Source organism: Narcine bancroftii, chromosome 10 (genome assembly GCF_036971445.1).
Source record: "Narcine bancroftii isolate sNarBan1 chromosome 10, sNarBan1.hap1, whole genome shotgun sequence".
In the NCBI taxonomy this organism is placed as follows: Eukaryota; Metazoa; Chordata; class Chondrichthyes; order Torpediniformes; family Narcinidae; genus Narcine; species Narcine bancroftii.
Window position 1 is genome coordinate 75,432,777 of NC_091478.1, and position 16,110 is coordinate 75,448,886.

Sequence of the window (16,110 nt, forward strand, 5' to 3'; positions counted from 1 at the left end):
ACAATTTCCATCAGTACTGGAGCACCATAGGGCCATGGCTGTACTCACTTTATACCTATGACTGTGTGGTTTGTCATGACAATAACACCATCTTTAAATTCGCTGATGATACCATTGTAGTGGGTTGTATAAAAAGGGGTGATGAGTCAGCATTCAGGAGGGAGATTAAAAACTTGGCTGAATGGTGCACCAACAACAATCTTGCACTCAATGCCATCAAATGCAATGTGGAGAATTGCAGTGGCGGCTACACTGTTCCTGAAATAACATACACAACCAGACGGGTTGAGCTCAGTGAGCTGACTACTTTATTGCAGGCTCCTGGGCTGCACTTATACTCCCAGCCCGGACCTGGCTGAGAACCGCACTGGAGGGCACTGACATCACCCGGGCATTACGTGGTCCCCCAGTGCGGGTTTCTGAGCCCTGTGCTGGAAGGAAGGGAAACCCCCGACAGTGCCATTTTGGCCGGCTGCCCCGCCGCGTGGCCAGTTCACCTGTGAGCCGGCACAAATCATTAATTCAACCTCTAAAAGGATGACAATGTTCCATGATCAGAAATGTGCTGGACGAGAGGATACAGCCAACTAGCAAAATATACAAGTGGCACCAATTTGTGCCATTAACTTCAAAAGCACTTACTCACTCAAATTCTAAAGCTAAATCTATGGCTTGGCCTCCTTTCCCTCCTTTAAGGAATTCATAAAAAATCAACACCGAATAATCTTTTGCCATTTTTAAAAAATTTTCTTATATATCTGTAAAGTTTTACTTTGCTAAATGATCTTTACAAGTATTTTGTTTGTGGAAATCAAAATCATGAAAGGAATGTAATTCAATGTTCAAATTTATTGTACAAACATGGTATCACATACAACCCTGAGGTTCTTTTCCCATGGACCACACAGAATTTCTGCTTATCAGTAGTACCTATACAAAAAAAATGTGCTCTAGAAAAGATACATTTACAAAAGGGAGAAATGTAAACAAACTGTGCAAATACAGAAGATAAATATTGAAAATCAATTATGTTCAAAGTAAGAATCCTTAAATGCGTCCCTGATTGAGTTTGTTGTTGAGGATTCTGATGGAAGCAGCTGTTCCTGAACCTGGTAGCGTGAGCCTGATGGCAGTAGCGATTACAGAGCATGTGCTGGGTGGTGTGGATCCTCGATGATTGTGGCTGGTCTTCGACAGCAGTTTTCCCTGTAGATTTTCTCATTGGTGGGGAGAGTTTTCCCTGAAATATCCTGGGCAGTGTCCACTACCTTTTGCAGGGTTTTCCTTTCAGAAGTATTGGTGCCCTCATACCAGGCCCTAATGGAGCCAGTCAGCACACTTTTCACTACATATCTGTGGAAGCAGATCGTGGGCTGGGCCAGAACGTGCACCCATTGCCAGACATCCAAGATGCACAGGCACACCAGGGCGCCCATACAGGAGTTCGAGCACATCCGGGAATGGTTCAGCCACATTCATGTGGAAATCGTCAGGTCCTTACCCATTTCCCGGGGCAACCATTACCTGTTTACGGTGATGGACCACACTACTCGCTGGTCCGATGCAATCCCGATGCCATACGCCTCCACCGACTCCTGCTCCCGAGCACTGTTGTATGGTTGGGTCACCCGGTTCGGTGTCCCGGTTCACCTCACCAGCAATCAAGGCACCCAATTCACATCCGCTCTGGGCACAATTCGCCAACAGGTTGGGAATCCAGCTACACCGCACCACGGCCTACCACCTGCAGGCCAATGGACTGGTTGAACATCTGCATTGCCACCTTAAGTCGGCACTCATGGCCCGCCTCACCGGTCCCGACTGGACAGACGAACTGCCTTGGGCGCTCCTGGGCATCTGCTCCTCTCCCAAGGAAGATCTGCAAGCATCATCAGTTGAGCTGGTCTATGGTGCGCCGCTGGCACTACCTGGTGAGTTCGTCAATGCACCTCACAATCCCCAACGGTCGCCGCATGAACTACTTCCTCACCTCAGGGCACGCTTGGACTCCTTTGAACTCCCACCACCTCCCAGGCATGGCACCTGCCCGACTCACGTTCCCAACAAACTGCTTTCCGCGGAGTATGTTTTCGTTCGGCGGGGCCCCACCACAGCATCTCTGCAGTGACCGTATGAGGGGCCTTACAGGGTGGTACAGCATTCTGGCTCGACATTCACGTTGGACATGGGTGACAGGCGAGAGCTGTTTAGCATGGACAGGCTGAAGCCAGTGCACCTCAATCCCACCGAGTCCATGGTCATTACCCAGCCCAAGAAGCGAGGCCGCCCGGCATAAAAGAACATTGGCGCTGCTTCTGGGGGGGCTGTGTGGCGGCTCACCACAAGGCAAGCTTACCACTTGTAAGCCATGCGGTGGGGCAGCCGGCCAAAATGGCGCCTTTGGGGTTTTCCCTTCCAGCATGGGGCTTAGAATCCCGCGCTGGGGGACCACGTATTGCCCGGGTGATGTCAGTGCCCTCCAGCGCGGTTCTCAGCCAGGTCCGGGCTGGGAGTATAAGTGCAGCCCAGCAGCCTGCAATAAAGTAGTCTGTTCACTGAGCTCAACCCGTCCGGTTGTGTGTGTTATTGCAGGACCAGTGTAGCCGTGTTGATAAGCTATGGATTTGATGTTTTGTTACAATTTTACAAACTAATACCTATTCTGCTACTCTAAGGCTTATTTTTGACCTCATTACTGATTATGTTCAATGAAAACTGAAGTGAAATGAAAACTTTCTAAATCAGCCTGAAGATTTTTTTCTCATTGCAATATACTTTTCTATAGATTCTGCTCGTGAACTACTGTCCAAAGGGTTGAACTCGATGTCCATTTTAAAAATTAATAACCTAGAAAAAACGAATAAAATATTAGCTGATGAAAACTCATCTTTGCTATTGAAAGCAACCTCTGCTCAGGACAACACAGAGTTGTATCATTTAAAACATCAGTTAATTCAGAAACAAAATGATCTGGTAAGTGGTATTTAAACTTGTTTATACAGCATCAATTGCCACAAATCCAGGTGTAAAATGTAATTTGAAATTACAAAAAAATTTATCTCATTTTATGGAGCAAATATTCAAACAAATGTACAATAGATCCAAGAGTGGTTCTTCAGGAAAATTGGATAATTAATGGGGACAGATTGTACAATCTCTTGTATGTTCTCCAGTTCTTTATCTGCTCTGAGATCCCGTATTGTGGTAATTTGGAACCTTATTGAATTTCTGTTTAATTCACTTTACCATTGGCCTTTTTGCAAAGCACTGAAAGTTCCTTCTCCCCCCCCCCCCCAAAAAAAAATTGTTGTTTGATTGTACTCCTGTTAAGGATTTTGGGATGTCTTATTGTACTGTTGTTGATTCAACTTTGAAAATATCAAAACAATTTATTACATAAAAGCTTAAACTTCCCAAGAAGTTTAAAATCCCCTTTGGAAGTCTCATTTAAAATCTAAGCAAATCATCCAACATGAGCACTGTGATCTCTTTCCTTTCTAAAATATTTTTAAAGAATGCATCTTGGAGGAAGAATAAACCTTTAGTATTTTTCTGTATTCCAAACAAGTCATGTTTTTCTCTATCTCAACAGTATTCCAACAGAGTAGAACAGTTTGTATCGGTTCACTGTTGTCATTTGTTGTTGTCTCGTGTGGTTCAATCTCACTGATATTACAAAATGTAATGTGATAATTTTCTTGTAAATAATAATTTGATACATTGGCAGGTATCAGAATTTAATATAAAATTTGCAAGACCAGATGGAAAGTACTGTAGACAAGACAAAGGCAATGTTATATGGTGGAAAGAAAGGGGTAAGATAGTGACATTTTGATTTGCTACCTTTTAAAGGAATATTTCAATGGAAGGTTCACAAAATTGATGGAGGAAAATAATAAACTGCGCTTTCAGCTTGCAAGGTTGGAAGAAGCTAATTGTGCTGGAAGTCAACTGCAGAACAGTAGGTTTCTTTTTATATTTTTTTCTGTAGATACAATTTATGAAATGAAAGGAAATACTCTTCAACTGAAGCAGTTTCTGTGAAGAGAAATAGAGTGGGGTTTAAGATAATCACTTGAGTTATGGGGAAAGGATAAACAGGTAATAGCCCGGTTAGCGTAGGGGATGGCATGGTTAGTGTAGCGATTAACACAATGCTGTTACAACAGCAGCGATTGGGATCAGGGTTCAAATCCTACACTGTCTACAAGGAGTTTATATGTTCTCACAGTGTTGCGTGGGCTTTCCTGGGGGCTCCAGTTTCCTTGCACAATTCAAAATGTACCGGAGGTGTAGGTTAATTGGGTGTAAGATAGGTGGCATGGACTTGTGGGCTGAAAGGACCTGTAACTGTGCTGTATTTCTAAAAGGTTAGGACTTTATTCCCTGCAGCGTAGAAGAATGAGGAGAGATTTGACAGAGGTATTTAAAATTTTGAGTGGGATAGATAGAGTAAATGTAGGTCGGCTTTTTCCACTGAGGGTAGGTGAGATACAAACCAGAGGACATGGGTTAAGTGTGAAAGGGGAAAGGTTGAAGGGGAACATTTGGGAGAACATCTTCACACAGAGAGTGGTGGGAGTGTGGAATGAGCTGCCAGTTGAAGTGGTAAATTCAGGCTCAATTTTAACATTTAAGAAGAATTTGGACAGGTACATGGATGGCAGAGGCATGGAGGGCTATGGACTGGGTGCAGGTCAGTGGGATGAGGCTAAAAAAAATGGTTCGGCACAAACTAGAAGGGATGAAGGGGTCTGTTTCTGTGTTGTAATGTTCTATGGCTCTATGGTTCTATTAAAAAATATAATTCCTAAGGGCTGGGCCTGAAATGTAGATTACATTTTAGTTCCTAAGGATGGTGGGTGACCTGCTGATTTTTCCAACACTTTTGGGTTTTGCATTCGACACCAGCATCTGCAGACTTTCTTGTTCACTCCTATTGAAAGTGTAACTCTTGTTTCTTTTACCCAGATGTTGACTCACCTGCAGAGGATCTGCTTTTATTTCATACTTCCAGTAGCTGCAGTTTTTGCCTTGGAGAATTTGTCATGACTGCCTTGTATGGGCCAATCTTATTTAAAAAGCTAATCACTCCATATTTCTTTAATCACATGGTCTACTTAGAAGAAGGAACATAAGGAAAAGTTTAAAGATTATGAATTTTAAAATAAAATAGTAACATAAATGTATAATTGACATGGACCTTCAAAGCAAAATTCTACCCTGGTTACTCATTGCTATTTTATTTTTACTTGATTGTTTTAAACAGCTTTAATGTAAATACTAATCAAGTTGAAAAGTAATTCCTATATATGTTGACATATTGATGTTTGGCTATTTTAGAGGAGCAGCAGAAAGAAATTGACAAATTAAATGTGGAGGTGGAACGTCTGAATCAACATAATACAAGAAATTCACCAAAGTTGCACGAGAGTCATAGGTAATTTAAAACCTGGAACAGAAATATTGTTTATCAGCTAAACCATACATTTTAAAATTAGGAACGACATCAGGTTAATGTGTGACACTTCCTTCAGGATCTAAGGTGTTACGTTTGAAAGAAATAAGGAGATATTTTGACATACTGTATATTACTTTAGAATTTTCTTTACCTATCAACTATTTAATTGTCAAGAATGTATCTTAAAAATGTTCAAATTTATAATTTTTGTTCCTTTGTTATCTTCTGTATTATGAAAAATAGTTTAAACTTTTTAAAAAATGTATTACAAAGCCATTCCTTTGAGAATAATTGAATTTTACTTAAAAAAATTAATACACTAACTAAAGAAAGTTGCTAAAGAATAATAATTCCCTAATTAAACAAAGTTATTTGGTAAAATACCTTTTCCTATCAACTCAGTTAACCCTTCATTTTCTGTTGGCTCATTTCATTAATTTAAATTACATGTAAAAATATATTAAGATAAGACATGTGCACTGATTTTTTTTCTTCCTCTTTCAGCATTCTCATTGTTTGGCTACCAGGTTGCTTTATGATATCAAAACATTACACTGTGTCCTGGTAGTATGTAAGTTGTTAACGGCAGTTTCCCCAAGTGAAGAATTGCTTATTTCATAATGATAGGATCAAAAACCAAAAGCAACTACCCACAAAAGGATTCACTACAAGCTGGATGTAAACATCACCAATACCTTTTGGCATTTGGTTACAACTGATTATTGACTGACGTAGGGCAGAGGTGCGGAACATGGTTTCTATCCATCCTGAGGCAAGGTTTTGTCCTGAAAGAACGACAATTCTGCGCACCCCCCACCAACCCCATTAGATCAGTTGAGTTTCACCAGCCGACCAGTTCTTGCTCCAGATTCCATCACGTAATCTCGTCTCACTATTTTTTCCTATCTCTAAATTCAATCTGGAAGTGTTCAGTGAAGTTTTGAAAGAGAATTGGTAGTTGAAGGAAAATATTTTACTGGCTAGGGATAGAGAACAGGGAAATGGAACTGATGGAGTGCTTTACATAGAACTAGTAGAGACCAAATAGTTGCATTGTTCAGTGCCAAAACAATTTGAATTCCATCTTCACTGCAACCCAGTATTCATGAACGTACACTTCCAGTGGTGGAGCAGTGGTTAAAATTATTGGACTATACTACAAAGCTCAAATTCAAATACCTCCATGGCATATCTGGAATTTAAATTTGGTTGATAATTTGTAACTTTAAAAAAAAAGTATTAGTAATGATGACCTCGAGAGCTGCTAAAAACTCAGCTTGTTCCTCATGGAGGAAGTGATTTTTAAAACTCTCCAATCTGGATGTCTCCTCAATGGCATAGCAAGCAAGTAAGCTCAGTGAAAGTAGGTACATTCATGCTGGTGACACACAGATCCCCCACCCCTGCCAAAGCAAAAATAAATGGCTAAATATTGGCTGGAGGGCTCTGAAGGTAATTGTATTATATGTGCTTCTATAAAGCACAGGTTTGACCACAGATGGAATTGGTTCCCCAATTTAGGAAATTGGAAATGATCTAGAGCAGGTGCCAAAGAAATATATTAAAATGATTCCAGGGAGACAGTCTGTGGTTTTGAAGATAAATTAATGAGACCAGGGTTGTTCTCCTTGGAACAGAGAAGATTGTGAAGTACTCTGATAGATGTATTTAAAGTCATGAAGGATATAAAGAGAACTCTTTCCCATTGGTGAAGGATCATGAACTTGGAGGATTTGAATAAAGTTGACTGGTAAAAGAATTAAAACTAATATGCAAAGAATGTTAGTGGTTCAGGTCTGGAATTCATTGTCAGGTGCTGGTAATGTTATACAGGTACACGATTCTTTATCCAGACACCTAAAATCCAGAAAGCTCCAAAATCCGGCAAGTGGGGAATGGCGGTTGGGGGAGGCGGCCAAGGGACCGGTGGTTGGGGGTAGATGTCCGGCAGCCGAGGTTCCGGTGGTCGGGGGAGCCAGCCAAGGGACTGCGGTCGGGGGAGGTGGTCAGGCAACCGAGGGACCGCAGTCGGGGTAGGTGGCTGGGCAGCCGCGGTTGGGGGAGATGGCCGAGGGACCGTGGTCAGGGGAGACGGCTGTTGGGGGAGACGGCCATTGGGGGAGATGGCTGGGCGACTGGAAGGGGGTGGGAGTGGATAGGCAGCATAATTCGGGTGGGCTTTCCGAAATCCAGAAAAACCCGAAATTCAGAACACATTGTCCCCCAAGGGTTCCGGATAAAGGATTGTGTACCTGTATTCAATTGTAGCATTCAATCGGGCTTGTGGGCTGGAAGAGCTTGTTACCATGCAGCATCTGAGAGTAAAAGATTTTCAGAATCATGAAAGGAACAAAGAATGGGACACACTAACTCGTCTCATGTAGAACTGCCCTTGAAGTTGATAGAGTGAATAGCCTTGAATGTTGTTACCATTTTGCATTCTGTGTCAACTTTTTTTCATTTAAAAATGTATCTATGGAAGCACGGTTATAAATTTCTAATATCAAAATTATTTTTACTCTGTTAATCTGCATGTTTATCTTGTTCTTAGAACTGTAATATCTACCATTACATCCTTGTAAAAGAAGATGAGCACAAGTTTTGGTGACCAAAAGACAGACATTTCTCCTCATCAAAGAAAAGAATGGAGCAAACTGTTAATTTAATGAATCTCAGAATGTCCCTTGTATAAAGTGCTGTACAGTATAATAGAGGGACTACACAAGTTATTGCTCAAAATTTAGAGTTGGTCTGTATTCAATATTTTGTATTAATGCTAGGCTACTTGGAAATAAGTATTTTGTCTTGTTAAATTTGCAAGGTTAACGTTGGAATCGATTTGTCATAGGGAAACAACCTCATCTAAAAACCTAAATTTTTTTTAGTCCAAATGATCATGTGTGACTTTTGCAAACATCTCAATAATTTTACTTTAGCTGAACTTGTGCAATTTCAGCAGTAACAAAATATAAGGAAATGTTAGTTTATTTTAAAAAAAGCTATACAATTTTATTAGTACTTGATAAAATGGCATGACATTACATTGTTTTACTGATACTTCCATGACTAAGATCTCAGTTCTGTATTTTATTTGCAAATCGTTAGGGACGGATTGCACATTTGTGACACATTTCAGCATTGTTATGGCTGTTTTAAATTAGTTTTCCAAAATAGACTATTTTTCATACACATGAAAAATCTTGTAATCTTGTTACCAATCATTACATGTACCTTGCAATATAGAGAAGCAAGATTTGCACCAAATTATATTCTATATTGCCTATGGAGTTAAAAATTGTAACGATATCACTGAAAATATACAAGTAATGACAACTGAAATAAAAGTAGAAAATGTGGAATTCTTGGACTGGGCAGTCAGGATCATTTATTTTATTTAAACATACAGCACGGTAACAAGCCCTTTTAGCCCACCAGCCCATGTCACCCAATTATACCCAATTAACCTACAACCCCAGTACATTTTGAAGAGTGGTGGGGAAACCGGGGCCCCCGAAGGAAACCCACGCAGACATGGGGAAAACACACCACTCCTTACAGACAGTGAAGGATTCAAACCCAAGTCTCGATCATTGGTGCTGTAACAGCAATGCACTAACTGCTACACTAACCGTGCCGCCTGAATCATTATCACTTCCTCCTCCTCTCCAACAGTGGTGTCCAACCTGATGTGTTTCTACATTTAGTTTTAGATTTCCAACATTTGCAGTTTTATGCTTTTTCAAGAACATCAGATCCTGTAAATCTAAAATTAAAATATATGTAGAAATACTTAGAAATGTTTAGAGCAGTATTTGCTGGTAGAGAAAAGTGTTGATGTTTTGGGTTAAACAATTTTCAACAGTTCATTGAACTGAATTGTTTGTCTCTCTATGGATGTTGCCTGCCCTGCTGAGAATTTCCTGTGTTTACTGTTTCAATTTCAGAAGTATTTTGTTTTTGAAGCTAATTTGACTGTTTATCAAGATTAGGGGTTGATCATGTTCCTATTGCATCATTCATGCAGAAAAGCACAAATGTTTTTAATTTTCTAATTTCTGTATCTGCATTGCACTGAAAAAGCACTTTCATTTTAGTTTTGTGTCTGTTCTCATTTTATAGTTGTTGCTTTCGTGTCCAATTTGACACAGCATTGGGCAGCTGTATACAATGTGAAGAGATTAGCACTGAGAAATAAATTAACATCAAGCGCTGAAGTATCCTCCAATGTAGAACAGTGAACTCTGAGTCAGGAATGCACCATCTCAACTTTTTATCCCCACACCATTCCCTCTTTAAAGATTGAATGAAATCCCTTCTCCTTCCCCCAAGTCGGTGCCCCAGGAAATGAATTCACATTTCCATTCAGTGACATTATCATTCTCATGCCCAGTAGTCACCATAAACCGGAACATAAATACTACATATTGAATTTTACCCAAATATTCTTCAAAAACTTTAATATTTAAACAGTCCAAATGAAGTATACTTTTAAAATATGAAATATTTAAGGTTCTGTGCACTTTTGTAAGATAAAAACATTATTTCAGTTGTAATTATTTGAGAATTTATTAAGATTGCCATGCTGATTAATTCAAATTGTGGTAGATTAAAATATTTTAATTTTAATAAAATATTCTGAATAATATTTCAATTTTGTATCTGTCCTGTGTTCCACAAGCTGTTTTGAGATTACAGATAAACGTGTTACCTTTTAAAAAGTCTACATGTTGTCACCACAAAATTGATATGGCTGCTTTTTTGTGCAGCAAATTGGCTGAAAGGATTTTTTTTTTGTAGCGACAGAACTCCAGAATCTGGGGCCTGAGTGAACAAATATAAGACTCTTTCTTGAATGGACAAATCATGATCTTCTCCCTTGAGAGTTTGTGAAACATTGTATCACCAAACGTAAGTGCTGGATGTGTCTCATTTTTTTAAGACTAGTTGACATTGGGGGCATTTCTACCACCATTTGATCTTTTTTCAACAAATAGGGTCACCTCCCGTATTCAGAATTGTCTTCAGTCCAAGAATTCTCCCCTTAGCCTTCCATTTTAATGAACTTATTTGTCTTTATATATACATATATAAATTACTGTACAAATGGAAGAGATTCTTTGTTCTAACAACTGAGATAACCAATCTAGGGGTAGATTGGCATTTTGTATTATCTTCCACTTTGATAGTTTAAGTCTATTTTATTTAAAACTTCTTTTCAAGTATTATCTTTCATTCTTCATGGATAATTTGGCAAACAGACTTGTGATTAATCATCCTTCTCAGACTCACCCAACTGCACTGCACAACTTTGTCCTTTGCAATGGCTTGGGTTTTTTTGGTATCTTATTCTCATGTTAGGGTAAGTGTATTTAGTAAATTCTTAACTGCAACCAACATTCACTGCAAATTATGTAGACAAATCCACTTGAGACATGAGTTTAACCATAGTGTCTTGTTTAATTAAAAATTCTGCTCATACTACCCACATCTGATAAACATTGAAATGGAGCTTGCTTAAAACACAAAATGGAAGTGGGCCATTCAGCTTTCAGACTGCGACACCATTCAATGTAGTCATGGTTGATCATCCACTGAAGTAGCCTATTTCCTGCCTTCTCCCCATATCCCCGATCCCTTTAGCGATGAGAAACTATATCTCTTTCCTATTTGAGTATACTTAATGACTTGGCTTCCATTGTTTTCTGTGATAGAGATTTACCATCTGGGTGAACCCATTTCTCTGATCTTGGATGGCAATTTCTGTACCCTCAAGCTTGGGTCTGGATTCCTCGATCTGATGTCTAGTTTGAATTTTTTCCTTCAAAATTGGAGTGAGTATAGGATTCATCAACCCAATCTGTCCTTGTACATTGGCAATGCCATTTTTAAATTTAGATGTACAATACAGTAACAGGCCCTTTGGGCCCACGAGCCCATGTTGTCCAATTGTTTCGAACGGTGGGAGGAAACCGGAGCCCCCAGGGAAAACCCACGCAGACACGGGGGGGAATGTACAAACCCCCTACAGATAGCGTGGGATTCAAACCCTGGTCCCAATCACCGGCACCGGTACAGCATTGCGCTAACCGCTGCACCAACTGTGCCGCCCATCTTGGGTAAACCTTCATAGCACTCCCACTCTGGCAAGCACATCCTTCTCATGAAAATCCTATTCGGTTGCAGCAAGCAAGTCCTGACTCAGTGCAAAACAAAGCAACATTTACCATTTAAATGATGGTTGCACTTAAAGGTCTTTCAGTCATGTGGACAGGGCAAGCAGATCTCACTGCACCTCTCCCATATTCCCATCCCAAACTCCTCTTAGTTTTTGGAACCAATGGAAGTAGCTTCAGACTTAACCCACTCATTCAATTTGTCTAAATCAGTGGTTTTCAAATGTTTTCTTTCCATTCACACCCCACCTTCTCACACCAATCACTGTGGCAGAGGGAATACTTGATTAAGGTGGTGTGTGAGTAGCAAGAAAAGGTGGAGAACCAACTGCTCGAGATCTTCTTGTTGCCTCTGCACCAGCTCAGCCAAGGTGGAAGCCGGCGACCGAACGACCAACCAGCGCCTCTCCTGCCGGGGGTGATGCTCCATGGGCGCGCGGGGTTGGCCGGGGGGGGGGGGATCCTCGCGGCGGCTCCGGGCCCATCGAGGGGGGGGAAGGCGCGCGCGAGCGCGCGGGGCGGGGATTCAAGTTCCCGGGGTGGGGAGACGCGGATTGAGCGCGGACGGGAACGGTTTTGTTCAGAATGTTCGCGGGGAGATCAAACGGACGCAAAGAGGCTGCAAACTCGTCGGCGGTGACCGGTGGCCCGTGTCCGAGACCGGTGTCCGTACCCGGCAGTGGTGACCCGTGTCCGTACCCGGCAGTGGTGACCCGTGTCCGTACCCGGCAGTGGTGACCCGTGTCCGTACCCGGCAGTGGTGACCCGTGTCCGTACCCGGCAGTGGTGACCCGTGTCCGTACCCGGCAGTGGTGACCCGTGTCCGTACCCGGCAGTGGTGACCCGTGTCTGTGAACCGTGTCCGTACCCAGCAGTGGTGACCCGTGTCCGTACCCGGCAGTGGTGACCCGTGTCCGTACCCGGCAGTGGTGACCCGTGTCCGTGAACCGTGTCCGTACCCGGCAGTGGTGACCCGTGTCCATACCCGGCAGTGGTGACCCGTGTCCGTACCCGGCAGTGGTGACCCGTGTCCGTACCCGGCAGTGGTGACCCGTGTCCGTACCCGGCAGTGGTGACCCGTGTCCGTACCCGGCAGTGGTGACCCGTGACTGTGATCAGTGTCCATACCCGGCGGAGGTGACCCATGTCCGTGACCCATGTCCGTACCCGGCAGTGGTGACCCGTGTCCGTGACCCGTGTCCGTACCCGGCAGTGGTGACCCGTGTCCGTGACCCGTGTCCGTACCCGGCAGTGGTGACCCGTGTCTGTGACCAGTGTCCGTACCCAGCATTGGTGATCCGTGACCAGTGTCCATACCCGGCAGAGGTGACCTGTGTCCATGACCGGTGTCCGTACCCAGCAGTGGTGATCCGTGACCAGTGTCCGTACCCGGCAGAGGTGACCTGTGTCCATGACCGGTGTCCGTACCCAGCAGTGGTGATCCGTGATCGATGTCTGTACCTGGTGGAGGTGACCTGTGTCCATGAATGGTGTCCGTATCCAGCATTGGTGATTCGTGACCGGTGTCCGTACCCGGCGGAGGTGACTTGTGTCCATGACTGGTGCCTGCACCCGGCGGCAGTGGCCCGTGTCCATACCCGGCGGTGGTGACCCATGTCCGTGACTGGTGTCCATACCTGCACGACACGGGCTGGGTCGCAGACGGGGCTGGAGACTGAGGTAGGATTAACCGGCAACTAAACACGATGCCCACTGGTGAACAACGCAACGCAACGTGCAGACAGTTAGTGCTTTCAAGCTGCCTCGTCAAATGGAGTTAACCAGGCAGTTTGCCCGGTTAGCACCCCACTCATAAGGCAGCTTGAAAGGGTCAGACCTGGTCGGAGGTAGTCAGGGAATCCAGTTAAACTTACCCAGGACACGACAACCGGCGGCTTGAACAGCAAAATGGCCGACCCGGTTACTCCTGTGACATCAGCGTAGAAGTACCTGCAGTGATTGGGGGGGAGGGAGGAGTCGCTGCCGTGAAGGGGAGAGACAGGGGCCACAATCGGGGGGAGTGTGGTCGCTGCCGTGGGGAGAGGGGTTGGCTGTCACAGGTCAGAGGGGTCAGCTGCTGCGGGTTGGGGTGAGCACGATCGATGGTGGGAGGGAGACTGACAGCTGGTGGGAGGGCAGGGGAGACCAGTTTGCGTGACGCATCACTTACTGCGTCATCAGGGGGGGCGGGATCCCCCTTAAGCCGCAGAGTTGGCGATTTACTGGCGCTATTCCCCCTCAGCTTAAAAGATGCTGGAGGCACCTTTGCGCCACAAATCGCACCTGGGTCCCAGGAGGGCTACCCAGTTGCTGCAGTTTAAAAACACCTAATGCATCGGTGCCAACCCGGTGAGAGTAGCAGTAACTGGCAGAGAAATTCAGTTAGTTCCCCTTCAAACAGACAGAACTTAAACTGAAGAGAAAATCTGGCCTTTGAATCTTGCTTCCCGGGTTTCAATGGAGGCTGGAATTAAATATGTCCTATTTCTGCCGAAAACCCCATCCCCTCCATCTATCTGCCCCTTGCCCCTGAACCGCACCAAAGGTAAATGTTTCTTTTGTGTTTGTTGTATCTAATGCTTTTATGACTTTGAAAACTGGTTCAGCTGCATCTTTAAATGCGGCAAATTTCTTTATTTTGATAACGAAGTACAGAAAGGAAATTGAGAGATTAGTTCCATGTCTGAACTAACAAACAATCCCTCTCTCTACATTAGTGTGACCAAGACTTCAGAAGAGAGGGTACAGCCTATATCCCTGCCTTAAGCAATCGAACTGAAATTGAGACAACTTCCAAGTTCCTGCCAGTAGACTTTTACAATGATCTGACCTGGATCAATCATGTTGACACAACAGTCCAGAAGGAATACCACTCTCAAGTTTATTGTCAGCTGATGGTACAAGTACAACCCAATGAAACAGTGTTCTCCGGTCCTTGGTGCAAAACATGCAGACACACACCAAACATAATGCATACAGACATACAATACATATTCATCTATATAAATAAATATTGTTTCATGAATGTGAGAGTCTCAGATGGTTAGTGTGAGCAGTTCATTTGGTCGTTCAGCATTCTCAAGGCCTGTGGGAAGAAGCTGTTCCTTAGCCTGGTGGTGCTTGCTCTAATACTCCTGTATCTCTTCCCCAATGGGAGCAGCTGAAAGACACTGTGTGCAGGGTGGAAGGAGTCATTAACGATTTTGTGTGCCCTAGATAATTTTACCTAGACTACCAGCTACATTATGTCAACCTTCCACAGGAGTTCTTTCGAGAGCGTCCTGGCTGGCTGTATCACAGTGTGGTACAGTTGCTGCAGCAAAATGGATTGGAGGTCAATCCACAGGTCTATAAGAATGGCAGCAAGGATCACTGGAGTCTCCCTCTCCCTGATCAACGTGATCTACTGGGATTGTTTTTTGAAGAGGGTGCTCAAAATCTTTGAGGATCCTTTCACCCTGCAAATAGCATCTTTCAGCTGCTCCTTTCGGGGAAGAGATACAGGAGTATCAGAGCCAGAATCACCAGGCTAAGGAACAGCTTCTTCTCATGGACAATGAGAATGCTAAATGATCAAAGGAACTGCTTACATTAATCATCCTGGGAATCATAGACCGGTGAGTCTTACGTCAGTGGTGTGCAAACTAATGGGGAGGATTCTTAAGGATAGGATCTATGAGCATTTGGAGAAGTTCAGTCCACTCAGATGGTCAGCATTGCTTTGTGAAGGGAAGGTCATGCCTCATGAACCTAATTGAGTGTTTTGAGGAAGTAACAAAGAAATTTATGTGGGTAGGGCAGTAAATGTGGTCTATATGGATTTTAGTAATATATTTGTTAAGCTCCCCCATGAGAAACTTGTTCAGAAAGTCATGAGGCTTGGGAACCATGGAACCTTTGCTGTGTAGGTAAAAAAAAATTGACTTGCCTGTAGAAAGCAGAGTAGTAGAGGACAGGAAGTATTCTGCCTGGAGATCAGTGACCAATGGAGTACCACAAGGATCTGTTCTAGGACCCCTGTTCTTGTGATTTTTATGAATGACCTGGATGAAAATGTAGAGGGATGGGCCAGTAAGTTTATGGTTGATATGAAGGTTGGAGGCATTGTGGATGGTGCTGAAGGTTGTTGAAGGTTACAAAAGGATATAGGCAGGATGTAGAGTTGGGAGAAAAGTGATAGATGGGGTTCAATCTGGATAAGTGTAAGGTGATGCATTTTGGAAGGACAAATTAGAAGTCTTAATGGTTGGTTACTTAAGAGCAAGGATGAACAGAGGGAACTTGGGGTCTAAATCCATATATCCCTCAAGGTCACCGCACAGGTTGATAGCATAGGCCTATGGAATGTTGATCTTCAGTAATGGGGGATTGAGTTTGAGTCAGGAGGTCATGTTGAAACTCCACAAATGTGAGACCACATTTAAGAGTATTGTGTTCAGTTCTGGTCACCTCATTATAGGAAGGATGTGGAAGCTA

General features: G+C 43.3%; 2 protein-coding genes across 14 annotated transcripts in view; both read left to right on the plus strand.

Annotated features, from left to right (window-relative positions):
* The window catches only part of LOC138744765 (uncharacterized), an 88,787-nt gene extending 78,681 nt beyond the window's left edge, over positions 1–10,106 (plus strand). For all 7 annotated transcript variants that reach the window (XM_069901397.1, XM_069901398.1, XM_069901400.1 and 4 more), the window contains 4 exons: positions 2,786–2,973; positions 3,853–3,961; positions 5,344–5,440; positions 8,013–10,106. In XM_069901397.1, the coding sequence (XP_069757498.1) occupies positions 2,786–2,973; positions 3,853–3,961; positions 5,344–5,440; positions 8,013–8,043 (425 nt within the window). In that variant the 3' untranslated portion in view covers positions 8,044–10,106. The remainder of the gene's footprint in view (positions 1–2,785; positions 2,974–3,852; positions 3,962–5,343; positions 5,441–8,012) is intronic.
* A 2,093-nt stretch (positions 10,107–12,199) lies between these two features.
* Positions 12,200–16,110, plus strand: part of LOC138744766 (BTB/POZ domain-containing protein KCTD19-like) — a 78,284-nt gene continuing 74,373 nt past the window's right edge. For 2 of the 7 annotated variants that reach the window (XM_069901404.1, XM_069901410.1), the window contains exons 1-2: positions 12,200–13,314; positions 14,352–14,531. The gene's annotated coding sequence lies outside the window, so the exon portion shown is untranslated. The remainder of the gene's footprint in view (positions 13,315–14,351; positions 14,532–16,110) is intronic. The other 5 variants (XM_069901405.1, XM_069901406.1, XM_069901408.1 and 2 more) reach the window with 5 other exon arrangements.